At 40.1% G+C, this 27,635-nt stretch overlaps 2 protein-coding genes across 3 annotated transcripts in view; one reads left to right on the top strand and one right to left on the bottom strand.

Moving 5' to 3' along the window:
- Positions 1–17: 17 nt before the first annotated feature.
- cnnm1 (cyclin and CBS domain divalent metal cation transport mediator 1) lies at positions 18–16,127 on the bottom strand. Of its 2 annotated transcripts, XM_026189373.2 has the most exons (10): positions 14,644–16,116; positions 10,039–10,182; positions 8,792–8,932; positions 8,508–8,677; positions 8,199–8,298; positions 6,572–6,717; positions 5,856–6,099; positions 3,508–3,612; positions 2,524–2,625; positions 18–2,143 (listed from the first exon to the last, which is right to left on the bottom strand). In XM_026189373.2, the coding sequence occupies exons 1-10, from the start codon at positions 16,088–16,090 to the stop codon at positions 2,064–2,066; spliced, it is 2,679 nt and encodes an 892-aa protein (XP_026045158.1). In that variant the 5' UTR covers positions 16,091–16,116; the 3' UTR covers positions 18–2,063. The 2 variants fall into 2 exon arrangements, with proteins under 2 accessions (XP_026045158.1, XP_080143677.1); XM_080287551.1 differs by lacking the exon at positions 2,524–2,625 and having other exon boundaries at positions 14,644–16,127.
- Positions 16,128–20,068: 3,941 nt separating this feature from the next.
- hpse2 (heparanase 2) overlaps positions 20,069–27,635 on the top strand; it is a 50,862-nt gene continuing 43,295 nt past the window's right edge. Inside the window, exons 1-3 of the mRNA XM_026189375.2 lie at positions 20,069–20,500; positions 22,171–22,325; positions 23,407–23,568. Of these exons, the coding sequence (XP_026045160.1) occupies positions 20,115–20,500; positions 22,171–22,325; positions 23,407–23,568 (703 nt within the window). The 5' untranslated portion in view covers positions 20,069–20,114. The remainder of the gene's footprint in view (positions 20,501–22,170; positions 22,326–23,406; positions 23,569–27,635) is intronic.

The raw sequence follows: 27,635 nt of genomic DNA, 5'->3' as shown, positions 1-27,635 counted from the left end.
ATGAAGCAGACAAGAGCAATACTCCAGTAGATTTATTAATAAATTAATTTACCCTTGTGTAGAATGATTGATCCATTTCTTGATATCTTTGGGTTGCTAATATATTCCTCTGAATTTTGCATTACAAAATGTATCTTTGTTAGTTTACCCCAAACAAACACTACATCAATCCTTACAAATATAAAGAGGTGAAAACCAACTGCAAATTCTGTAAAAGCCTCACCCTTAAAGTTCCAGATTCACACTTAGAGTCAACAGATCAAAACACACTCCCCCAGCGTGTTTGGTACAGCGGGGTCAAATATAAAAAGCTTAGCAGTGCAATAACCTTTGTACTTAGCCTTACCAGGCAGATTGAATTAAATCACTGAGCGTACCAGAACACCACCTTTGTGTGCATTTGAAAAGAGGCGGTGGCTTGACGTCAGTGTATGTCATATTGCTTTCGTCAGGCAAATCTCCCTCTGTTCAGGTTCAAGATTTCAAGAAAAGAGATCAGCGTAGTCCACTGGGGGACTAACTCACAATTTAAATGGAATCAATTCGTTTATTATTGCAGTAGGAGATTATTTCCTGTTTCTTATTAAAATGTTCCTTCTTGAGCAGCCTTCTTGTGCTTCCTCTGAATTCCCCAATCCCCGTGTACATCATTAGTAGCTGTTAAAGCGGAACCTTCAATGAAGTCTGCAGCCTTGTTTTGTGCTTCTCCATTAGCTGGCAGCATTTGCTGATTCTTTTCAACGTTAGCAATTAAAACCCAAAATCTGCTGCCTATGTGTAAGCCATCTTAAAATCTACATAGGATTCAGGAAAGTCAAACAGCGTCTCAGTGCTGAGAATGTACTGCAGCCTAGTCATGCATCGTAGTCATGCATATGGAAAAGCAGGGGGTAATTCTATAGTAAAAGCAACACAGAGAAACATGCAAGTAGCAACTTCTTCTTCAGTAATGCCCCTAATGTTCATCTGGATCCCCAAACCCAAAGATCCAAATGCCATAAACCCCTAGCTTATTTTTAATTGGTGTGTGCAGCTTTAGTGAGTGACCCTGTGCGAAATGAACTGTACATTGACAACTTTCTATGCTCCCTATGAAATGCACAAAAGACAATGTGTTCTACTGAATGCAATCAAACAACAGATTAATGACTGTTTATCTAAAATATGAAGACACCGAGGAAAAAAGGTGGAATGGTGGTTGCTTGATAGAAACACGTAAGGTGTGTCTGTACAGCTACATTTATGAACTTTATGAATGAACGTGGAGTGCAGTGATAAGTCCAAGCGATTTACAGTATTTAGGAGGACTTATATTGCTATCTTTAAATTACTTTCCTCACACTTCCATATAAAAACTCAGGTATATGACTATAACCTTCTACGTTGCTGAGTCACTGAATACAACAAGTAGTCTTTCAAGCTGAGGATTAATTGGTGGCTTTTTTTTTTTTTTAAATATAGGTATATAGTTACAATGTTTCTCTTAAAAAAAAGTTGTGCTCTTATTGTTTGGCTTTCTATTTCCGCCACTGGTTAGTGTGTGTTGGGTTGTGTGGCAGTAGTTTGCCGCCTTATGGCAACATTAGGACAGTTCCCTGTGCAAACAGTGGTTTCAGTACAGTATGTGGAAACTGCCTTGTTAACATGACAACTCAATAATAAATATCAGTGTATCAGCTGGCTCAGATACTATCTAAGGCCCTTGTTGGGTTTATAGTGACAAAATTCAAAAACAAGTTACAGTTTAAATGTTATGAATAAATGTTAACCTTGTGGATAGAGCTAACATATAAAAGAAGGATGTACCAGTAACTACAAAAGATGCACTGGTGCAAAGCTGGATAACTCAAATACTACTGTTTAGATCCGTCCAATCACGCTTTATACATCAAGTGGGCCAGGGTGGGACCTGAGTATTTTTGATGGCTACAGCAGATAAGATGGCTCAGTATCCTGAGAGTTGAAGGGGGTATACGAAGAGTTTGTAGTTAATGTAGTTAATCTTGTGAATGATAAAGAGGAAGAGGATGTGTGCGTCATCCCTCTTCCTACATGCCACTGTGCTAGCTTGTCACTGGCTGTTGCTCTGAACCTTCCTCCAAACTGTTTTCTCCATCCCGAGACTTTTTCCTCCTCTTGTTACCTAGAAACAGATGAGAACATGTTGTGAAAATGCAGCAGCTCTCATTTTTATAAAGACCAAAAGCATGATACTTGTACTACTTTTAAATTAAACTTGTCACAAACTAATATAACATCAGATGTACAGTACAGCAGAACTACAGCCTCAAATAAATAGATAAAAGTCATTGTGTTATATTGTATGTGATCCAGAATGGCTTAGTTGCATCTGGAGAATGAGCTTTGCAGGAAGCAGCAGGCTGTTGAGAAAGACGTAGCACATCACCTGTTGCTAAGATACACTCGGCACCATCGCTATGTCTGACAGAAAAGTTGGGGCACATCTGACAGCATGTGTGGGAGTGCTGTCGCATTAGTGTTCATGACAAATGGCTTACTCACTCAATTTACGCAATAGCTTCTTGCCAATGTTCTCCTCAGAGCTGGACAGAGACAAAGAGCTTATGAAGGGAGAGGTGGATGGCTGAGACTCTGTAGGCACATCTGAGGGAGAAAGTTCGAGAGTGAAAGGGAGGGGGGTGCTACGTAGATACACGGCCCACACTAGGTGACAAGTTCTGCAAAAGATTTTGTAGAGTAGCTTTAAACTGAGATTCCTTAACTTGTGACGTAAGTAAAAAAAATGAACACATCCTCCACAGCTTGAAAACCAGGAAATACAGAGCTATATTCACGCTCTGGCCACTTTACTAGGTACACTTAGTACCATGTTGGACCCCCTCTTGCCTTCAGAACTGCCTTAATTCTTTATGGAATGATCATGATTACACCACCCAGTTGCTGCAGATTTGTTGACTCCACATCCACAATATGAATCTCCCATTCCATCACATCCAAATGGACCTCTATTGGATTCAGCTCTATGCTGGCCATTTGGGTACAGTGAACTCACTGTCATGTTCAGTAGAACAGTCTGACATCATTTGAGATTTGTGACATGTCACATTATCCTATAAACGTTGGTACTAAGGGGACCGGCCATTCTCCTCTGAACTCTGACATCAACAAGGCATTTTCTCCCAGAGAATCATCACTCACTGAATGTTTTCTCTTTTTCTGATCATCATTCATGGTTATGTAGGAAAATTCCAGGGGATCAGCAGTTTTTGGCACCAACAACCATGCAACACAAGTCACCTCTCTTCCCAATTCTGATGCTCAGGTTGTCCAGACATTGTCTACATGCCTAATTACTGCTACATGAAAGAATATTTGTGTTAAACAGAAACAGGTGTATCTAATAAAGTGACCAGTGAATGCATCTCTTTACTTATGGAAAAAAACGTTTTCTGGAAAAAAAAAATTTTTCATTTGAAGATGAAAAAATTAAATGTTTGATTGTTGGCTGTATTGAGTGGCACTCACCATCCTCTCCATGACTTTCTGGCCGGTCCTCATGGATATAGGGAATCTCATCCATGCGAAGGAACACGGTATCATTTGGACTTCTCTGCCCATCGGATTTACTGCCTGTAAAATGAAATTAAACAAGTAAACGAGAAGCAGCATATTTGTAACTCTACCTGAAGAGGGAGCTAGAGAGCTTAGTATTATTTAAGTGTTTTGGGGGCCTCCAAGAGGAGGCTGAATATTAAAAATAGTACCCAGTGTAGGATTAAAAGTAAAAAAGAGGACCTACAACTAGCAGAGGAAGTTTAATTCTTACATGGTAATTTAAAGCTGTAGACACTTTTTTTTTGACAACCAGAGTGGAGCCATCTGTCCGTGACATTTCTTAATGGAACTAACAAGCACACAAAAGTGGGTGACGGGCTACACACTGCATAAGACAGATGGTATGTGGGACCCCTTTAAGCTTCGAAACAAGTACAGATTGGTTGATGTCACATTTGAACGACTCCTGTGAGTGAGTCATTTTGAATATTTGCCGTTTGTGAGTCATTCTTTACGTCTGTCAGTGCCCTCCATAAATATGTTGAATGAATCCGATTCAAAGTGTTGAATTTCTGTGTTAAAGCTTTTCTCTGATTTCAAATATGAGGCCCAATGAAATGTTAATGCAAGTAAAAAAAACACCATCATTTCGCATCATTAGAGACAGTAAAAACCTCACAGAGATGGTAAAAGCAACAATCTGATACACTCTTAAAAAGAGTGAATGCACTGGTAACCTCAGCAACACCAAAAGGCCTAGCTGAAGAACAACTTTACATCATCTAACCAAGTCAAAAACTCTCTCGAGGAGGTTTTGTATCACTGTCAAAGCCTACAATCAAGAGACTTGTTCATGAATGGAAATTCAAGGGTTTACAACAAGGTGCAAAGCATCATTTACATTCCAGAATAGAAAGATCAGATTAGATTTTGCCAAAAAACCTCTAAAAGGGCCTGCACTGTGCTGAAAAAAAAAAATCACTCGACCAGATGAAAACAAGATGAACTTGTATGGTTATGGTGGGAAGAGAAAAATGTGGAGAAGGAGAGAAAGGGCTCATGATCCAGAACATGCCACACTGTTTATCCGCTCATTATGTGCAAAAGCAACAAAGACTTTCTCCAGGTGAAGAAATTAGATAGTCTTCGACAGCCAAGTCAGTCACCTGATCTCAACTCATCAGTGCGTGATGAATGCAGAATGACCCACAAACAAGCAAGAACCAGCTGCAGAAAAGGCCTGGCAGAGAATCTGAAGGGAGCAAACACATTTGGTAACGTTTGGCGTGTTCTAGGCAGCCAAGTTTTTTCATTTTTCAAGTATTAAAAACCTCTTTAAATTTATTTCAGCATGTCCAATTAGTTTTGAACCTCTGAAATTGGGAAAGTGTGTATAAAAATGACTGCAATTCTTAAACAGTTTGCGCACACGTTTTGTAAAACCCCTTGAAGTGAAGTTGAAAGTCTGCAGTTCAATCACATGTTGACTTACAGTCCACTGCAGTGGTGTACAGGGACAGAAGTCTTTGTACTGTATAAAATAAACTATTTGTTCCAAGTTATGTGCTGATTTCACACATGCATACTTATGAAGAAGTAGGGGACGATTAGAGGATGGAATTTTTATTATTATGAGCAGCTGATTTCATTTAATTTCTTAGTTTTGCCATAATTATTTATATAGCTCATCTTCAAATAACAACATGGGGAACATCAAGCTGTGTTTCCACATCACGGGCCATCAGTATGTTTGTTTAAAATAGTTAAATGAATCAATGGTGTTTCTTTAAAATTCTCTATCCCTGCTTTCAGATGCACAAACTTCAATTTGTGCATTTAAAGCTTGTTTTCCTCTTTGAAAGAAAATTTGACCAACACAAGGAAATTCCTCATACTTCAAGTTTAGGTGGTGTAAAAACCTGGTGCTGCCTGAGAAAAATCTCATAATAATAATGGATTGGATTTATATAGCGCTTTTCAAGGCACCCAAAGCGCTTTACAATACCACTATTCATTCACTCTCGCATTCATACACTGGTGGAGGCAAGCTACGGTTGTAGCCACAGCTGCCCTGGGGCAGACTGACAGAAGCCAGGCTGCCATTTCGCGCCATCGGCCCCTCTGGCCAGCACCAGTAGGCAAGTAGGGTAAAGTGTCTTGCCCAAGGACACAACGACCAGGACAGAGAGCCCAGGGATCGAACCGGCGACCTTCCGGTTACAGATACGCTTCCCAACCCCCTGAGCCACGGTCGCCTCATGAACAAATTACAGTTTTTAGTTGACTTCTTGTTAAATAAAGGCATCTATATTACTTACGAACAATACGGTTTCTTTCATTGAGCTGCGAGGTGCTGCGAAGGCCACCATGGGGATGGAGATGTGCAAGGCGTGCCAGTCCCAGTCGAGTGTGTGTGTGCGTGAGGGGGAGGGCGATGCTGTGTGAGCGGGCCTCTGGGACCGGAGGCCTCCCTTTGCCATCAGTGTCCACCGCTTCTGGTGTCTGTGGGCTGCTGTCCATCCTGGTGGCCGTTAGGGCGTTGTGGTAGTGGTTTCTGGTGATCTGTGGGCCGCCAAGAAATCTGCCATTATCATCAGCGTTAGATCTGTGTGTGCAGCCACCGTTAAGAGTTGCGCATTTGGCCGAGAGGAAACGTGCACTGTGTTTAAGAAAAGGGAGGCGAGGTGAAGTGAGAGGGCACATGTATCATCTAAGGTTAAGATATTCATGCTTGAAAAGGAGCTCAATTATCCGCAGTGATTAGCGGAAAGAGGCTGTGTGGTGGGAGAGTTAGAGACAGGATGTCTGTGTTCAGTCAGAAACGGGGATCAGGACATATCAAAGGCAAATCCAGCAGCAGCGGAAGCATTTTTGGGAAATTTTAAGATTAAATGGAGGGAGCTTAAAAATTTTCTTCCTTTGTGGTCCCAAGTTTTTCCTTCAGTGCGCAGGAAATTAGAGATTTAATTTAGCCTATAATAACAGTGGTTTTCTTCATATTTTTCTGGGTTATGTGTGTGCAGCCGTCTGTAACCTTGATGATCTGCAGGTCTGTGAGCTGCCGGACTGAGTAGTCTGGTAAATAGACCCCTCCACCTGCAGTGAGCTGACCCACACTGCCTCCGCTCAGTAATGAATCCGACTGGTTCAGGCTGCTGGCCCGGGAGCTATACCTCTGACCTGAACAGAGCAGAAGAAGGAAACATATTTTGAGGTCTGTTTTTTTCTACATACATCATTTGTAAAGGTCAAAATCCTTAACCAGAATAAGCATAAAGAGTTCACACAAACAAGTCCAAGTTATAATGTCTTTTTCTTCTATATACCTCAACAAAATGTTCAATTGTCAGTTAGGAAAAAGTCTTGAGTTATATTTCTAAGCTCATTTTAGCAAATCTCATAACTCTCCTTCAAGTTTTAGTTATTCTTGAGGTACTTTAATTGTAGCTAACATAAATTATATTATTATTATACAATAAAACCATTGCATAATAATGTTTTTTTTAATCTCTTTCCTTCAGTGTTAAAAAGGTCCTCATTTAATGAGCCATTCATATGCAAAACAAATGATGAATAACCAGCAATCTGTCAAGAGAAATTAGGCACGATCTCAACAGTGCATGCCAGTCTTCCACATTTAATCAATCTGCTGTCACTACATTAAAGACACACACTGGCTCAGCTCCTTGGCTTAATCATCTTATTTCAGTGTAGCACAGCAGCCACGGGTAATGTCTTTGTCAGAAAAATAGGCTAAAAAAAGACTTCTAGGACTGATAAAAATTAAAAGCGTCAACAATCGTTCTCATGATGTGATTCGTGTGTAACAACTTAAAAATACAGGCAAAAGTCAAAAACTGAGCCCTTGTGCTGCAACTTTTGCTCACACAGTGGGTGAAGTGGTCCAACAGGACCCTCCATGGTGCTGTATGCTGCACTGGCCACCCTCATCTTTTACCTCATGCTTGGAAAATGAAGTCATATTTGAACCCCAAATGCATTTTAAGTGACTCACTCTCTTGCTTTACAAGAGAGCAGTAAAATTGTATTTGAATAGTAACTGAGCATGCTTTACGGAAGGTCATGCAGGTCCTTTTAATTCATCTACACTGTTTTCTGCCTGTTTTTGTGTTCAGCACTGTCTAGTGTAATAGCGAGAAAAGCTATTTTTGTCAGTTCAATGCAGAGCGATGAGTCGGAAAGAGAGAAAAAAAAACTGTAAAAAGCTGCTCTTTTGAGATGTGATGATTGTGCAGCTGTTTGAGAGAAAATTCTGAAATGTCCTAAGTAGGGATTTTCAGATTTTTAATGAGGCCTCGCAAATAGCTTAAACTCACCCTGAACATCACACGTAAAAAATGTACACACTACCGCCACAAGAAACCAGGGAGAGAAAGCAAAAGACTTGCTCTGCAGTCTTAGCTGGATTTCATATAATCCTGTGCAGGTCATGTCCTTCCACTGGGAAATTCTCTGAAATCTCTTCTTTTAATTACTTACTTCCCACGGCTGCTGCTGCTCAGCAGGCTGACACTATACAGACACAGGGTGGCATTAAGGCAGGAAATACACTTCACCTCCCCCAATGCACTGCATGTTTTCATCATGCGAGATCCTTCAAAATTCCTCCTCCATATTGCTTCATATTTCCAGTGAATTACCAATAGGCAGTGGTGGGATGACCGCTGGCATGCCATAGTAGGAAAATGCTCCGTTTTCAAACCGAAGAGCCTCTTTTCCTATCTCCACCTCCACCCGTCCCTGCAAGATTAACACAGCCATTTACATGGATTAGGTTTGAGCACTGCGCTAACAGTCAATTGATTACTCATCTAATGGAGCGTCCCACGCAGGGAAAAATGCACATTCAAATGCAAATTCACTGCCAGAACAATGCTGAGCACACAGATAATTGTTGCTTGCTTCCTAATTCTTATTCAAACCCTTTTTTTTTATCAGTTTAGAAGTACCTGCAGGATCAGGATGAAGTAGTCAACAGGTTTGTTTCTCTGGAAGAGGTAGTGTTGAGGAGCGTGCTTGTTCTTGGGGTCGAACTTTAGGTCCTGCACAACGCTGGGATGTTTGATCAGTCGCAGCAAGATCTTTTCTGACAGGTGACACGGCCTGAAGGGCTCCACCTCTGTTGTGAAACAACACAAGTCAAGGGAGAAACACCACGTCCCCTGGCCTTTGTTCTCATGTTATTTGCAAATGCTTAGCATTCAGCTCATGGAGACAAACACACAAATGCTACCTGTAGCCAAAAAACGGTGTGTTGCAAGCAACAGTTGGGCCGAGATCTTCACCTTCAGCTCATTTTCTGCCACTTTGAAGATAGAGAAGTCCTGCTGTTTCCTTTCATGGTTGGACACGCGCCTTTTTGTGCGATTATCAGCTATGAACAGAAACAAATCCGAGAAAGTGCGTAAAAAAATGTAGCATTTTCTCTGATGATAGGTTAGAGAAGCTAAAGAGTTCTTACCTCATTAATTAGGTTTAATTACTTAATGTGCCATATATGCAGAGCGAGGTCATTGTTTTTGTTTGCACTATAATTAATTAGGAACTACTCTGATGTGGCACTAATTAATTGGTGCACTTCTATATCCAGCATGCTTAGTATATTCATCTAAAGCTGTACAGAGCTGGAGATTATCCAGTGCTGTAACCTCTGACTGATAAATTGGCTTATCCTCTGCAGAGTATTATATATATATATATATATTTATATATTTTTCATTAAATGCATTATTGCTACAATATTATTTCTAGAACAGCTGGGTTCATGAAAAAACTGTATGACAAAGCTCGAAGAGATTAGGTCCCTCGTGCTATATATAAACACACAAACATTATATGCAGACACACAGGTGCACCACTCACAGAAACTGCTTTAGACACTGTATATAATTTCAACTGCAGCACACTTATATTATATCTTGCTGTCTTCTGAGAGCAGGGACTGCTGTGAAAATGTACAGGAGAATAACAAAGGAAACTAAAATTCAGTGAGCGAAAGCAGGTGCAGACTGGACTAGATATGAAATGAAGGGAGCTTTGCATTTGAATTCATTTGAATCCGTGGAGAGTGTTTCCAGCCAATTAAAAAATAAGGGGATTATGGCGATTATCTGAAGAGACTGGGTCATTTAGTCACATTATTTAATTAAGAATTAGGAAGGAGCTGGGAACAACAGGGGAGAGAAGGTGGAACCAATAGCGGGATGAGAAAATAGCAAAGTAGATGGACCACAAAAAAACCCATTCCATTCCAACCCATTCACAATTCATACTACAGCATTATTAGTTGCAGTCCTAATAACTGGTATGGGAATTTATGCTGATTATCTGGGCATTTTCCAGTGACTGCTGGAGAGCACAAAGCTGAACAAAATGTGACAGCTGCTGCAATAAATTAAGCGAAAATCTTCTCAGTAGGGGAGCTGGAAGCAATAAGATAGCCCTGATGCAGAGCTTCATAAACACTATGTTTATACATACTGTACAGATCTGTCTCATCCACAATCTCAGACTTGATGATCTCCTCTATAACGTCCTCAAGGGTGACGATGCCCATCACTTCATAGAAGGGGTCTCCCTCGCCTTCGCTGTTCACCCGCTGCACCACTGCGAGGTGGGACTTTCCTGCAGTCATCAGAAAAGAGAAGAGGACAGGTTAGAATGTTTTCAAAATGGGAGCTTGGGCTAAAAACTGCTCGTGCAATGTGCTGAGAGGCAAAGTAAGCAGATAAAAATAACTCCAGTCAACAGCCTCCAACTGGCTCTGTGCAGTCAAGATGAAAATCAGCATTAATTCACCAACTAAAAACCTGAGGGATCTATCCCAGAGGTTAAATTGAAAATGACTTCAATGCCAGACTTGCCCTTGTTTGTGTTCTCAGACAAAAAGAAAGTGGACATTGGGGGATTAGTCTCCAGACACTTTGACAGTTGGAAGACTTGGCTTCCTTACGTAAACACAGAGATTACACAATCAGTCTGGGGATGCCTGCATCTGCTGAATAAACTGCCCATGCTGCTGCCGCCTCGGTAAACACTCATGCCCACACATACACACACCCACAGCACATCTGTACACATCCATGAGCAAACCGAGGGCTCACTGCGACTGTGTTTAGCTGAACGCGACAAGCCTGTCGGACACAATGACGTAGCTCGCCAGCATCATCCTTGCAACAACTCGATAGAGCGAATGTGACAAGAAGTCAACGCCGCAACCAAACTTGAACATACAAGGACAGAAAAGTTAAAAAAAAAAAAATTATCAACACAAACAAGTTGCTCTATATTGATATTTTTTTTTATTATCATTATTTTCTGTTCCACTCACTTAAAAATCAGATATGTTGAAATATGCTGAACTCATCAGTCTGTTCTGCTTTCATCAACACGAGTTAGTCTGGTGACCAAATAAGTTACCTAACCAAAATGATGTCACTAGACCACAGGTTCCAACAGACACATGAAAAAGTCTCCAGCCTCACTTTGAATAAAATCTGTGGCTCAAATAAGATGGGCCGATTTAGGGGATCACCGCCAAGGGATAAAATGGATCAAATGCTTTAATCCACTGCAACAAGAGAAAAAAAAAATCTGATTGACTGACTGGCAGTCATATCCAAACATGAACCTCTGGGTTGTGAGGGATTGACTGAGATGGTGAGGTTGCACTCACTCAGGTCTATGTCTCTGCAGAGCTCAGGTGAGTCAGCGACGGATTTGCTCTCAGCTGCTGATGTGCCTGGGCACCGCATTACATCATTCATATGTTACATAATACTCTTGCAGAATGACGCACACTTACTCACACACGCAGACACACATGCCCGGAGCAAAACTGGGTCCTCCATGGTTGTCCCTTTTGCAAAACGTTTCTCCTCTACCACTTTCTGTGGCTCCGTCAGTCTATGTTAGAAAACTGTGTTTTAGATTGTGCATGTTTGTACCTATTTCTATCTGCTTATTTAACCACAGCATTAAAGCCAAAATGAGATCTGGAATAAAATATTTCATTTTATGTCTCCGGAGCAGTAATTTTCCTCTACACTGGTGCACAAACAGCTTATGAAAACAGTTGGTTTAAACTGTGTCTACCTTCTGTGGTTTGTTAATTGAGTCTGAGCCTATTTTTTGTAGTGTAGTTGCGGCGTTGACTTCTTGTGACATTCACTCTATTGAGTCGTTGCAGGGATGATGCTGTATTAAAGTGGCTTATTTTCCAAAATATGTGTAATTGAATCTATTCGGTTCTGTTTTTAGATACAAGTCTTTACTTTGTGTGTGTGTGTGTGTGTGTATATATATATATATATACACACACACATGATAAATGTATTATAAATCTATATAATGTTGTTTAGAGTTCAACCAAAAGCAATATTAAAAGGAAAAACCTATTATCTTTAATGCATTCTAGTAAAATTTATAATGCAGTGTTTTTATAGGGGTGCTGCTACTATTACTTAAGAATAATATAAGAATAATAACCTTGCCTTTTCCTAATAAAAATCTAATATTTACAGCAGCATAAAACACTGGCTGCAAAAGCCTAAATGTATAAATGGAAGTCTGCTCTGTTCAGGTTTCGTACATCAGCTCAGTCAATTTGATTGCCAAATGCTTTACATTGAGCAGGCTTGCATCAATATACGAGCAACTGTTTGGGAATGTAATCCTCTTATAGTGTACTTTCCAAGGGTTGGATGTTCACAAATAATATGAACGATAACATAATAATTGTCATATTTAAAATCTTTTGCAGCCTGAAGGCTCTGACCCACAAACACAAGAAGGTGCCATGGTAAAGCTTTCCAGGATTTTACTGCAGCCATCTTCAAACGAGCCATACTCATTGTGAAGTCTTACTATTTTTATTCTGGTCTTCAGGAATCAGTTGATTCTGCTTATTGGTAGCTAAGGATATCCCACCTCTTCACCCTGAAAATTTCTTTGTTGTCATGTGTTTAGAATAACCGTCCTGTTGCATGATAAAAATTCACCCTGAGAGTTTTGATGCGTATGATTCAGAGTGAGCAGGCTACTTATCCTGGCCCTTCACCAGCAGAATGAATAAATAGACAGTTATAAATAAAAGCCAGCGTGCCTGTTCATTTGGCAGCCATACACACCCAAGCCATAAGAGCAATACCACTATGCTTGACATATGAGGTGGTATGCTTTGACTCATGAACTGTTTCTTTTTATTCTCTGGTATTTCCTCTTTCATTTGGATAGAGCCTGATGTTTATTTCAACAATCCTTAGGATTTGCTTTCCACGACTCCCCCGGCCTTCCTTTTGTATGTTTTTGTAAAGTGCATTCCATCTTTTTTATTTTAGATGTTTGCAGAATTTTGTATCTCGTGTTGAATTGTCTGAGGTTGTGGTCATTAAGTATTCTCTTTGTTGATGGCTGACAAAGAAAAACATGCCTCTAAAGAACACTGTAGAAAGCATTTTTGAGTTGCTGTGCAATCATAAAGGGGGGTTTTCTTCAGCATGAACATCCACAAGAAAAGCAGCTTCTTTGCTATTGATTTTGGAAAGACATATTTGTCTGATAGATTTTTACTTGTTTGATTGCATTATCTTTTCACTTGCTCTGCCACCTTTTTACCAAACAACTTTAAAAAATAAAAAAGATAATTGTAGCTGAGACTGGAGAATCTTTCTATTTCAACTTGAATGTTTATGAGGCCTGAAAAACTGAAAAATGCTAACTGTCTGCATGGCTAAGTTCTCCATTCAACAGTATGTTTGCAGACGATAGTATCTTCCTGGTGACATTTCCATTCTTTACTCTAACACAGACCTCACCTCTGCCCACCAACCATCTCAGTGAGACATCATCACAGCTTCCAGCCAGGCTTCCTGACCAGCAGGAGGCTTTTAGCCATGAAAGCAAAGTCGGAGGGAGGTGAGAGAGGAAGGGAAAGGTTGGAGCTGAATTTTTCATGGTTGCTCTGCAGGGTTGGTTGGCGATGACCTACAGAGTGGAAGGAACTTCAAAGTCACAGTGGGCTGACAATTAAGTGTGCACAAATAATTTAAAGGTGAAACCAGGCTTCACACCCAAGAGAGACACACAAGCGATGCTGACACACATGTGGGTCAAGTGTGAGCTCATGGATCACTTGTGCCAGACCAAAGCTATATTTCATAATCCCAGGCAAGGTGAAGTGTAGTGGACCTCCTGAACTGTAAGTGGCAACATAATTCATTATCTTGCCAAGGCCAGCTGCATTCAGCAGACATGTATTGCCCTTTCTTTGTCTATAAAACAGATTTCCTTGCATAACAGCTGTGGCAGTGTGTCTTTATTTTACAATGTGACACTTTCAGTCGAGGAGTCAGAGGTTTTTGCTACTGAGCGCTAAATCTGAATCATATTTAATGTTATCAAGACTGAACATAGTCCCTAAAGAGAGGCAATGCACTTTTCCTCTATAGTAAACTGATGTTATCACTGCATGTGCGGCAATGCTGTCAATTCACTTATCAGCAAAGATGGCTATCAGAGAAGAGAGAAAGATGAATTCTGGTGTAGGCAAATCGTGCAAAATTCCTTTTTTGATACAGTTTAGCATTTCAAGCATTTTAAGTGAGGAGCCGATAACTGATACTTGCATAGAAATGGGTACCGAGCCTGGGGCCAGATGAAGTTCACAGTGTTGTCATGGGAAGGCGACTTAAATCTCTCTCATCACATAAATTCTTAAGATAACCCTATTATGGTAGCCTCTAAACTCTAGCTGAACCAAACACACTGTGTGACACAGTATCAGATTTCACATATGTCTCTCACTGCTCTGGGGATCAAAGGGCTTTACTGGCAGGCCCACTTTGAGCCAATGGGCTGATGTATACATTGACTTCTGGACTGAAAATGTAGTTCTTAAGTGCACAGTCACTTCAAAGAACATTTAACTCCTAACTGGTGGGAGGTTGCTTTAAAACATATGGCGCCTCACATGCTCAGCTGACTTCTTACTCATAAGTTGTGTAGAGGTCCTAGACAGGACACACAGGGAGATATGAAGACTGCAGAGACCAAACCTCTGATATGATTTAAAGTGAAGTGAGTTACCTCTCTTAAATTCCTCCAGCATCACGTCCAGCTTGGTGTCACTGAAGACGCAGTGCATGGGATGCTTGTAAAACTGAGTAATTGTTTTCAAAGGAGTGCAATCGTCAGGATCCACAAAGGCTAAATCTTTGACAAAAAGGATGTCTACAATGTTGGACCTTTCGTTCTCATAAACAGGGATGCGTGTGAAACCGCTCTGCATCACATCCGACATGGTGCAGAAGTCCAGCGCAGCATCTGAGGACAGCATGTAACAGTCTGACAGCGGTGTCAGCACATCCTCTACGGTCTTGGTCCTAAGCTCCAGGGCTCCCTGGATAATGTTGAGCTCCTCTTTGACCAGGTCGTGGTAGGGGTCTGTGACACGCAGCATGGCCACCAGTTTCTCCCTCGTGTAAAAGTTGCTGATCTCTTGGTGCAGCATAATGTCCAGAATCTTGGAGACCGGGTAGGCGATGGGGAAAAATATCAGCATCAACAGGCGGGTCGCGCACAGGGTCTTGGATGCGATGGCGAGACTGTGCCTGGATGCCACCGAGTGAGGTAAAATCTCGCCAATAAAAAATATCCCCAAAGTGCATGAGGCAGTGGAGAGAGCGGTCATTCCTAAGATCTGGCACATCCACACCACAAAACACGTGTTTGTAAGCACGTTACCCAGCACCACAGTGCAAAGGATGTAGTTGCCATGTTTACGCACTGACTCTATTTTTCGCGCGTATTTCTGTTCTTTCTCTGTGCCGCTGTTCTGCAGGACCCGCAACTCGACCGGGTCCAGAGACAGCATGCTAATATTCAGCCCGCTGCACAGAGCAGACAGCCCCAACAAGAGCACAGAGACTCCTGCCTGCAGCCAAGCATCTGCCTCTGGAGGTCTCTCCACCACCGCCAACCAGAAGTCTTTGGTGCTCAAGTGCTCCCATTTCACTCCATCGAACGCGCACATGGAGTAGTATTTGATCACCTCGTCTCTGCGCAGGTCTTTGGCGAGCAGCTCCACTAAGACTGAGTTATGACTTGAGGTGGATCTGAAGGAACCCAGCAGCTCGATGTCTGAGCTCCGGGCATTCTCCTCTTCGCATGGATTCCCCCTGGACAGAAGCGGACTTTCTGCATCTCCACTGTCCCCACCTGGTTCTTCTATAAACGCGATCCACGGGGCGGCAGGTGCTGCGTCCGGTCTGCCGCTGATGTTCAGGCTGTTGGGATTTTCGGTACCTGGAGAAGCGGAGTAGTAAACCCTCAGCATGAAGCGGGTCCCCTCGATAGCCCTCAGTATCCCGTCCTGCACGGAGAGTTCTCCGCTCTGGGTGTCTTCAGGCCGGACGCCGAGCAGCGCCGTTGTCTTGGCCGGCAGGGAGGAGATGGTGACGGTAAGAAAGAGGAGGGAGAGCCGGCGCGGATGCAGGATGCTGCAGAGAGCATCCGCAGCATCCGCAGCCATCATGCTGAATGAGCCGCTGAAGGACACGGGAGAACTGGGTCACGTGGTTTGCGGATGGGATGGATGGAGCAGCTGGGTAACATGGAGAGAGAGAGAGAGAGAGAGAGAGAGAGAGAGAGAGAGAGAGGAATTCAAGTGTGTGTTTGTGAGCTGGCACCTTAAATATAAATGACAAATCCTGACGTAAGCCTCGCTTATTTGCTTTCTGCTGCTTTCTATAAATAGAAAGCAGGAAATGCCCAATCATTTATGATTCATGCGATAGAGCCCCTACAGCTACGCCAGAGGAAGATATTTACTTGCTAAATAGTAGAGATATACAAGCTGAATACAAAAAAGAAACTAAATGAGAAAAACTGGGATGTGTATCAAGTAAGCAAATGAATAGAAAGAAATGCTGCGTTGTGTTGTGTGCCAGTTTGTGCGTTAGTGCAGAGCTCAGACTTCATTATTATTTTTAGTAATTTTTTCATTTACAATTTTAAACTCCCCACTAGATGGCAGCATCGCCACCTGTTTTCGGTGCAGTACAGTTTGAAAAACTGTACTTGTTGCCTTTCAGGATAAACACATAAATGTAATGTGTTTCTAAAATCTCTGTTATAATAGTTTGTGTTTCAGTAACCGCATCCCTTAACAAATTAAAACAAAGTGTCGCTGTATCTAAATCTACTTTAAAAGAACACTCACACATTTCATATATATGTAAATATATATGTATATATTATAGATATCACTTTTAACTTCTATACGCTTTGGAAATATTAGCCTCTGTTTAAAGATTATATGACAAGGAACAACGTTTTACTGACTTTCATGACGTTTAAATGTTGACATGAAGAGGATTGTTCTTGTTTGTTCGTTTGGTATTTTTTGTAAAAACAAACTAAGTTGCAAATAAATAATTACAATCAAGTCCCACAGATCATTATTATTATTACTATCATTATAATTATTATTACTACCATTATTATTTTTATTATTGTTATTATTATTATTATTATTATTATTATGTACAGTTCAGTGATCAGCTGGTTCAGATCTAACGCATCTCAGTTCGGTGACCGGTTTGTGGGATTTACGATGCAGAAAACTGAAGGCGCAAAGGGCAAACAGTCATTGCTACACTTTACTCAGACGACAAAAAACAGCAAAACAAGTTATAAAACTGTCACTCCAACTGTCATCCTAGAATGACAGAGAATTTTCCTGATAAAATTACACATTAAATAGTTTGCCAAACAAAACCAAAAAATATATGCGTATAAAAAAATTCGCATCGTTAAGGATTATGCTGACGTATGAATATGTCGACCATATATGTTTTACATGAGATATTTTTCACGCTCGATCAAAATAAACGCATTGGAGGCGGTAAAATAAATCTTAAAGAAAGCCAACCATTGAGTCCGCCCAACAAAAGTCGCCGAAAATGCTCTGATGATTCAGTGTATTTGTCTAAACCTAATTCTGCTTAGGAAGTTTTTAAACGTCTCTATGCTCTATTCTTTTATTCAAACACCCTGCTGGATGAATGATATAACTCGTGCTGCTTTTCTGCTGCGGTCAGTAATTTTTTTTCCCCTCACAAAGCAATAATTTCCCATGATTGCAGCAACAGATCTTGATTTTTATACAGCAGCAGTGTCTTTAACATTAAACACAAAACAGACAGAAAAATACTCAGTTTAATTAAAGCTGCGAATCATTTCCTGAACAAACTATTGTAAAGTTTACATTCAAAAGAAGCAACGAGAACATTACCGCACATCATGATTAAACTCTCCCTTCAAATTATTAAATACGAAATTAGAGTAGGTTAGATTTGATCGAAGAACTAGTCTATTGTAATAGTAGCAGACTATTTTCCCTCACTGAATATGTTTAACTGATTTAATATTTTCCTAGAAAGTTTTTCTTCTTCCACTGACAGCTTAGAGTTAACAACATAACTTTATATATAACTTGTGCATTTTTCACTTCTTTTTATACCGGCCCGTGGAGAAGCTGAGAGTGTAAAAAGTCACCGTGCTGTTTTGTTTGGTTTAAATTTGAGTTTCAAATCCAAAAACAACAAACCAAACCGTTTTCAAATTTCAGCAGTACAGTCGATCGGTAGGCCGTAAAGGAGTTTAACATTCACTAAAACAACAGCAAAGAGAAAATATAATAGACAAAAATTTCCTGCGTACTCATCCTCATTATCCATGCCATTTCCTCTTAGAATATTATATGATAGTGCTGTTTCGATAGGCCAAAGGTTCCGTTTTCCTTCTTTTAGAATAAAATATCCTCAAGGGTGAGATAGATGTCCCAAAACGCATTTGAGATCTAATTATATGAAAATGTTAAATATTTTTCCACTGAAAACTAAAACTGTGGTTGAATTGAAAGCGCATGTTAATTATGATGTTATCTGCGCCAACTGACAATATGAAGAAATGCGGAAAATCAGACTTTGTGCTTTTCTGCTGCTCTTGTTGACCGTGGGTCTGCTTCTTCTAACAGGCCGGAGAAAACAGGCTACCACCCCACGGAGAACGTTACGTCAGAGTTTCTGACACTCGTGAGCGACACTAAGAAATATCAGCCCACTTTGTACCAAATAAAATCTTTTAATCTGCTTTGTGGAGAACTTTTGTGTCCCTAAACCTAAAGCCTGACTGCTTGGATGATTCTGTGTTGTGGCTTCGTGGATTCGTGAGTAGGTGTTGTATACCGGAAAGAAACGATTAAATTGAGCTTAACTTTGTGCATTTTTTCTCTTAAGTACTTCGTTGCTCATCTGTGAGACAGCAGTGACCTTAAACGACAATCGCCTGAGGAGAGCTTGGCGCATTGCGCCCTGGAAAAAAAGAAATAAGCGGATGGGGGGAAGCGCAGTAGCCTGCACTTTGGTTGGTGTGTGCTTGCTCACAAGTATCCCAAGAACATCTGGACTAAAGCCATATAAAGAATTTATAGGTAAGTTCCATGTGCGGAGACTTACATCCCAAACTGGTTTTGAATGCTTCTGAAAAGAGGCCAAATATCCAGACTGGCATCTCCAAGTGCCATCTCTAAAATGTGCAATCAATAATCTATTTGTCAAGAAAGCAGAGCCTTTGCAATGATCATGAGTTATGCTGCTGACAAGATCTGTTTTTGTTTTGAAGCTGAATTTTTGTTTTTTTGAACAACAGCCTCGAGATTCTTTTACTTTTAATATTTTCGACTTTTTGCTGGAACGTTTAGTTTAAGAAATACGACGTAAAACGTCTCTGCTGTAATAATTTCTTATGATGGACAACTGAGATTTTCAGTTTGGCCAGGCGATTAGAGGCCTGCGTACGGTCAGCCTGAATTTAGGTGAGTCTAAGCACAACTTCTGGAAGATCTTTATACAGTCTCCCATTGCGCTATCAATATGGTTATTCTAAAATTATTTTTTTCATATGACAGTATTGCATACATTTAATCCAAGTTTTGCTTTTCTTCAGCTTTTTTTTTTAAATGATTGATTATTATCTTTCCGAAAGGACCAGCCGCCATGGCTTATCATTTTTAAGGAAAAAAGCCTTTTATCCTCGCCCAAAGGACTTAATCGGTTCTAAATGTGTACTTTTCTTACTTGTTGGTATTTGAGTATACCTTAATTACTGGACTGAACTCGAGTTTTCTACAAAATCTGAATTTGATTTTACCATTATAACAGCGTTTTAAGAAACAACGATTAATGTCAGTTTCTTCAGAAAACAATAACCTCTGTATTCGGTGTTTAGGAAAAAAAACTGCAATCATAGTTCGTAAGACTAAATTCTTATACTTGTGAACTGGGAAGACTTTCGAGTAGTCTGTCCTCATACCTCGGAGAACCTTAGAGGGGCGGTACTGTCTTCTCTCCTCCTACCAGTTCTTGCTCTCACAACGGGAAAGGCTGGCTCGGGGCGTGCGCTCTTGCGTGCAGCTCCCAGAAATACTCGGAGGGGCGGGGGGGGGCAGGGGCGGAGGGGGTGAGACAGCTAGACAGGAAGACAGATCCAGATCGATGAGACCGAGGTATAGAACCGCCATCGAACTCCTCGGAAGCAGAGTTTGTTTAGTGCTTGATTTCTTTCCACCTTTAAGCTTCTTTGCGCACACTGATCCCCCTGCTCTCCAAACCAAGAAGATGCCCAAATCCTCTCCGCGCGTATTCCCATGGCCCTCCCTGTGGCTGGCATCGTTGCTTATTTTGATGGTGCAGTCGGTGCTCTCGTCCTCCTCTACGTATCAGAGACCTGCAGTCGCTGGGAAGCGCCAAGGCTTCTTGGAGAGGACGCTGGTTCTCCTGGATGTCAACACCCGCAGTTCAATCAGAGTCCTCAACGAAAACTTCCTCTCTCTCCAACTGGACCCCTCGATCATCAGAGACGGATGGCTGGACTTTCTGAGGTACAAAAGAACCCTTTCCTGCTTGTCGTCTACATCGATCTATATGGGTGCCCTCCTCTAAAATATTTGGAGGTTATTTTATTCATTACGCACGCAGCCACGTTGTCTGAGTTGTCATGGATCGATCCAGCACGTTTCCTTCTCACTCCGGGAACCAAGCAGTCCAGTTCTCCATACTGATTCTGACTGAGGTTCGCAAAGTTTAACTTTAAAAAAGACTACACTGAGAGTGGACGATTCCTTCAAAAACTGTCCATTTAGGGTTGCAGCTATTATAGTCTACAGTGTGCACTGTTGCATCAAGATTTGATAAAAATGATCTAATGTCTATCTAAATCTAAAATGCAAAATGTCACTTTCATAAGTTAGCCAATCTACTTTTCACCTTCTGGAAATAACTAAAAGAACAGATCGACTGGTTCCAATGGCAGCTATGTTGCATTTTTTTTTTTTTAATAATGAAGGGTAACTATTTATTTACTGCTGACTTTTCACCCTGAGTATTTCTCTGAACAGTTGGAGGAAAGCACAGACTGAGACCACGACCCGCGCCACTGTCACAATATTTTGGCTAATGAAGCGCAGCATTATTAAAACCCAGACTTTCAATAATAACTTTAAAGTGTGTTTAAACTAAACACACTGACAATACCCTAAGAAGTCTCTGGCCCGCTATGACATGTATTGAGTAATGCCAGATAATGTTATTCGGTACAGCTTCTTATATAAACTGGAAACCACTCAGTGACAAAGAATGAGCACATCTTAATCCGCGCGTGGCCCATTCTCGGTTATTATTTTACAGTAAATATATGACAACATTTGATATTTTATTCACATAGCCGTTACACTTCTACGTGTCACCTAACCACTGTTCCAACTTTGATTTTTATATTTTTTATTATTGTAGTTCGTATTGTTGTTTGTTACCCTTACATTGAAATGACGAGGATTCATATGTGTGATCAACCAAAATTAAAAATTCAGTAAGACTCGTGGGCCGTTTCCGCATTTTTCATAATTGAACTGGATTATGTGGTTTAGACTGACAATCGAGCAAAGTAGAAGTCTCTCTCTATACTTTGAATTAGTTTTTAAAAAAATGAAAACTTCATACTCACTAAATATGAACTTAGCTTGAATAGCTTTGATCGGCCTCTATTTCACGTGAATAAAGAACATGAATAAGTAAAAGGCAGCTTGAGTGTATGAAAGAAAATAGGTAAAGAAACAGCAAGTTAGTTGGGAAAAATATTTTTAAAATATTGAGGATAGAATTGTTCGTCAACTACACAAAGCATGTGTGTGTGTCGTTTTAATCCTTTGTTCATCAGCTTATGGCCTTGTACTACCTGCTGTAGTGGCTGCCAAATGCGTCGTGGGTCTGCAGACGAGGGGAAAAAGTTTTATGATAGACCTGCAGCAAATTAGCAGTTACGGGAAAATCCAATTTCTTCTGTAGCTAATCTGTTTAATAGCTGGATGGTCTGAAGTAAACGGAACTGAAGAACGGGAGACAGGACGATCACAGAGAACGACGACTTTTTACTGACTTTAACAAATATATCCCTCGTTATAAATGTACACAGGTTAGCAGTTTTAACGTGTGAGTCTAGTCTGTAAAAACCACCCAGTTGCTGAAGTGTTTTCTTTTTGTCCCATATCCGCAGCTCCAAGCGGCTCGTGACCCTGGCGCGAGGCCTGTCGCCCGCGTTTCTGCGCTTTGGTGGAAAGCGAACAGACTTCCTGCAGTTCAACAACCAGAAGAACCTCGCCAAGTTCAGAGGGCCGGGACCAGACTACTATCTGAAAAACTACGAGGACGGTGATTAGACATGACATTTTCTCCTCTCTCTCTGGCCCCAGTATTTATTTTAGACCGACTTTTAGAAGATGATTAAATGTTTGCTCTCATGTCAGTCCCCATTTCTTTGAGGGAATGTTAAATCCTCTGAAGCTAGGGTTGCCTATTTCTTCATAAAACTGTGCTACGCTGCCAGTTTAAGGACTCCTAGCTAAAACGAAAGCGAAGACGAGAGAAACAGAAGTTTAAAAGAAAAGTTAGAAAACAAATAATTTTACTAGCCGCTACAACTGTTTTTAATATATCGATCCTATAGTATGGTTATGCCTTTTTCACAGCAGGACGTTATGACATGAACACAGGTGTTATCATCTTAATTATGATTCACACCTTAAAAGCACAAAACCTTCATTAAAGTTGTTGGAAACACCTGTGTTTACCTAACATTTCATGTCACAATGGCGGCTTTTCGCCGTGGTCCGCAGAGCCAAATATTCAGTTTTTCATAAATAAAAAACAAAAAAAAACATAAATAAATAAAAATTAAAAAACGGCAGATATTTGGCTAGATACTTTTATATGGCTTCACTAAAGTGTGTTGAAAAAATATTACAAACACGTCTTAGTATAACCCAGTGGACTACAGTTTAACGCATCCCTAATGTGTACACTTTAAAAATTAACTTGGATTAATTTTATTTAAATAGTTTGATCGCACACTTCATGTTAGACACATGATAAAGGCAGAGCACTAGACTGTATTCATTTTAGATAAATGTGTGTTATAAAAAAAAGTCACAACTGAGGATGTAAATGGCGATGTAAGGAGGTGGTCTATATACTTAGTCTTGCTAGATATCAATAAAACACGTGTGTTTCTTTGAATAGTAACAGACTGGGTTACAGATATAACTTTATGTTCTGGCTTTGGCAGTGTGTTAAACTGCCGCAGCCTTCTGGTTTCAGTGTTAAATTACAATTTTAAAATAAAATAAAAAAAAGATATGTACAATTAGTTTGGGGTGAAAAATTGCAACATAGGTTTCTCTATGGCAAAAATATTAATAAAATAATAATTTTTTCCATTCATTCTGGTTTTCAGATATTGTGCGCAGTGACATTGCACTGGACAAGCAGAAGGGCTGCAAACTGGCCAGCCATCCTGATATAATGCTGGAGCTGCAGAGGGAGAAGGCAGCCACCACCCAGCTTGTTCTGCTAAAAGAGCAGCTGTCTAACATCTACAGCAACATTACAATAACAGGTAGGAGATCACACACACACGCACACGCACGCACGCACGCACGCACAAAATAGGCCTTTTTTGGCACTTATTCATATCCTGGCGTATTGTCTGCAGTTTGTTCATACACATGCATGTGCACTCACATGAGGTTCAAAGCACACCAGTGTAAACCATCAGCTTTCAGAATGACAAATGTAATTTGTAAAGGAGGAATGTAAGGATGGATATAGGGGTGCAGCAGCAGGCAAGTAAACAGAGCACTGACATTTTCGCTGGTTACAGTTAACTCAACCTGACCGCAGAAGGAACTCTGACGTCTTGATGTTGGGTGGGCTGCATTTCTTATCTGTTTTCCTTTGTGATTGATTGGGATGGAAATAAGAAGCTGCAGGAGAGGATAGTAACAGAGGCAAAAGTAAAATATTGGATTTATGTTTTAAAAGTATTGTACTGCTCAGAAAAGTCCACAGACTTGGACTTGGTAATAAATTGGCTGCATCTGTCAGCAATAATTAATTCATGCTGTTTGTTTGGTTTCAGAGGACTTTGGATTCAAAATAAAATTGTAGTTGATTACTAGGAAGGTTAAGTCTTATGCACGCCCTTTTTATCTTCGTTAGCATGTTGAAAAGTCAGTGGGTTGGAATTGTGTTTTGGGTTGGTGGGATTTTTATACCAAAATCTGAACCACCCAAAAAAGAGTTTCAAAACCTGTAAGTTCTTTTGGAAAAGTAATGTTGGACTTGGGAATTAGCAGGGACCTGAGTTGAAGGGAATCATTAGATACAGTGATGTACATGACCACGTGTTCTCTGTCTGGAGACATTAAAAATATTTGGCCATGCAAATCTTAAAGTCATTGATAAATTATGTAAAGAATCCAAATATACGTTAATTGAACCCCGTTGAATGTGCCACTAATATTTTGGTCATAACAGAGAACAAAAAAGCCTTGCATGAGTTGGTCTACAGAGTATTTTTCATGTATTCAGACTGTACTGCTTCCCTGGGACAGACCCTCTGTGTGTTGCTGTGTGAGTGATAGAGGCAGATATGAAGACCATACATCAGCTGCATATTTTCAAATAGTCTCAAGTGCAACAGTGAAAACACAGACATATCGCATTTATCACAGTAGGCAAATACACAGAAGAAGAATTTGTACCTGCTCGGGTGTGGGGTCAGTTCACAAGTTCAGGTCAGGAGTTATTTACTGTAGCACCCTATCATTAATACTGATCTGTTGACTGTGCAAAAAAACCCCATGGCCTTGCAGTATTTCATTGTATCACTGTAGGAACTGAAGATTTTACACAGAGTTCCAGCATTTTTGGACATCTACTGTGCATGAGAGTTTGAAGTTTTTTGGGGGGTTTGTTTCTTTGTCTTTTTTTTTAACAGCCAGATCTATTGTTGATCAAACATGCTGGTAGCAATTACGTAATTATATTTTCTTGCATTGTTGTCATATGGTGCTCATATGAATACAAATTTAAAGACACAGTACGAGCAACTAGTAATGTGGATGTTATGGCCAAGCTTGTTGAGACATGCAACTTGTATAATTTCAGAAAAGCATATAACATGACTACTGTGCGAAACTGTAAGATCAGCAGAAAATAGTGTTGGAGTATCCAGTTCTGCAGTTCAAATCTCAACAAATACTTATTACACACACAATGTTGTTGTGATGCATTGACATCATTTGCATTATCATTCTGATATTGTCTGAGTTGCTGTTTCTTGAAAAAGAAATAGCCATAATCTTAAAAAAACATGATCAGGACACCTAGTCCCAGTCTTACATGTAGTATAGTGCTAATGTTGCTCAAAATTAAGACCACATTTCCCATAAACCCCGCTGCTTCCTGTCACAAAGAGGATGTTAGCAGCAGCAGCTGCAGCATAGAGGAGAGGCAACAGCTTGTCTCAATGACTAAAAGATATGTTATTTTATCCTGTAAATACTGTTTTCAAACTGCTTTTAAATTTGCTGAAGCAAGTTGATGAAGTATAATCTTAAAATATTGATACATTTAACCTTTTGTGAATATGAACTAATTGTTATTTTCCTAGATTTGAGACATTTTAAGTGTTTGGGACTCATGGAGAATCATGTCCTTTTAAATGGTAAAACCTCAGTTTGGAGACCCATAGGGTAATGCTAGTTTTACGCAGGTGCCACATTTCTTATCAGACTGCACTTAATTTAGCGAAAGTCTTTTCACAAAAACATCTAATTTTTCCAAACACAGGCTAAGCTAAAAGCAATTATTTGAATCTATTAAGGAAATTGGTGAGGCTATTGGTTTCTTTTAAAGGTGCAAAAACAAAAAATGTGGAACTGAGCAACCATTAGTTGAGAAATAAGTCACCAGAATGCACGCTGATGACACTGAAAAAGTCCTGAAAGTGTGAACATGTTTGTGTGTAAAGTCCAATCTGTGCAGAAACTTCATCTCTGTGCTGGAGAGAAACAGGGGTTCAGAGGCACTAAGGATGTGTTTAAATATGGTCTGGTAACAATTAGTCAAGATCTGTGTGTGTGTGTTTGTGTGGGTGGGTGTGTGTGCTTGTGGTGTGTGTGTGTGTGTGTGTGTGTGTGTGTAAAGGCAGGTGGTGTTTTAAAGACCTTTAACAGTCTCTCTCCATCCTTTTCCACTCACCACTGTCTGACCTTTGGCCTAGGCTTGTTAGAGCTATCAGTAATGGGGCCACTCTGAGTTTACATGCGCAGACACATTCAGCTGGGGTATGAAGTTGAGAAATTACCATGACCTTAGACAAGGTCATGGCGAGCGTCATTTCATGTCTCTCTGCAGGAGAATATTCCTCCATCAAGGATCACTTCCTGGACCTTTTTCTCTTTTTTTGCTTTACTTTTTCTTCTCTAACTCTATCAGTTTCCTTTTCTTCATAACACAACACCTCTCTTATATTTACTGTTAGTTTAGCTATTCTGATTTCACATGAGGATAGGCATGTTTTACACTGAATGAAGCGACCAGTTCATTCAACTTGGGACATTGAAAACCTCGTTCATGTATTGAATACTCAAAGGATAGACACAATTCAATTTAGGAATTCCTATACTGTGTTATTCTTGTCATATAAAACTGGAAGATCAGTATTTGTGAATAGGAACCAGAAGAAAATCTTCCAAAAACAGAGAAATCTGAGAAGCAAGAGTGAAGAGGAGGACATTGTCAGTAATGAGGTCTGCAGCTGCTTGCAGGAGAGTGAATGGAAAGTGTTCTACTTTACTTTAAAAGTATCAATGATCTTGAAATGTTTTCTTTGACATTAAATACAAAAAGAACTCATCTAATCAGTGTTTTTATAGTTCTAGCTGAAAACAGCTGCACCAATGGGAAGAAACTGCATTGTGCCTACACTAATATATATATATATATATATATATATATATATACATATATATACACACATATATGGTGACAGAGATACAAAAAGCTACACTGTCCTTTGCTGTTAAAATTTAAAAAGCAGAGTCTGTCTTTAGGCAATACTGAATATGAATATTATGATATGATTTCTTATACCTTTTGCAAAAACTGCATAAAATCAATATTTGTCATATTCAATGCAGCCCTACCCAGACACTGAGGTAATAGTATTATTTGGTTGGTTATTTTATGTTTACATGCGTGAATAGTTATATCATTGGGGGAGGAAGTATCTTGATGAAATATGGCAGTTGATTAGCAGTTGATTTCCTCATAAAGGCAAGATGTCAAACTCCAAGATAACTGGCAGTTTTGTGGTCCTTGCTAAAGCCAGCTGTTGCTTGTTGGAGAAGCCAAGAATGAAGATCACTGCAGAAGGAGTAAAGTTATTAGGACTTTAAATTAGTAGTGTCCCCTGCACAAACTATTGCAAAGAGGAGTCATTATGTGATGGTACATAGAGATGAATTTATTTTAATTGAGTATAGTGAGACAAAGATGACCACTTCACTTGATCAAATTTTGGTTTGAGATGACACACTTAAGAATATTATTTTAATGTAAGATGAGTCAAATGTTGGCTTCATGATCTAGCAGATGGTTTGGAGCCTGACGTCACAA

Source organism: Astatotilapia calliptera, chromosome 13, assembly GCF_964374335.1.
Source record: "Astatotilapia calliptera chromosome 13, fAstCal68.1, whole genome shotgun sequence".
NCBI classification, from domain to species: Eukaryota; Metazoa; Chordata; class Actinopteri; order Cichliformes; family Cichlidae; genus Astatotilapia; species Astatotilapia calliptera.
Note: the sequence above shows the minus strand (reverse complement) of the source record. Positions and strands in the feature narration are given on the sequence as shown.

What these genes read in the sequence shown, in the direction of transcription:
- cnnm1 (XM_026189373.2), bottom strand. Translation starts at nt 16,090, where the DNA reads ATGATGGCTGCGGATGCTGCGGATGCTCTCTGCAGCATCCTGCATCCG. An exon ending in ACACCGTTTTTTGGCTACAG is followed by an intron (nt 8,678 to 8,791) that starts GTAGCATTTGTG and finishes GTTTCACAACAG; the next exon opens with AGGTGGAGCCCTTCAGGCCG. An exon ending in CAGACCTGCAGATCATCAAG is followed by an intron (nt 6,100 to 6,571) that starts GTTACAGACGGC and finishes GGCGGCCCACAG; the next exon opens with ATCACCAGAAACCACTACCA.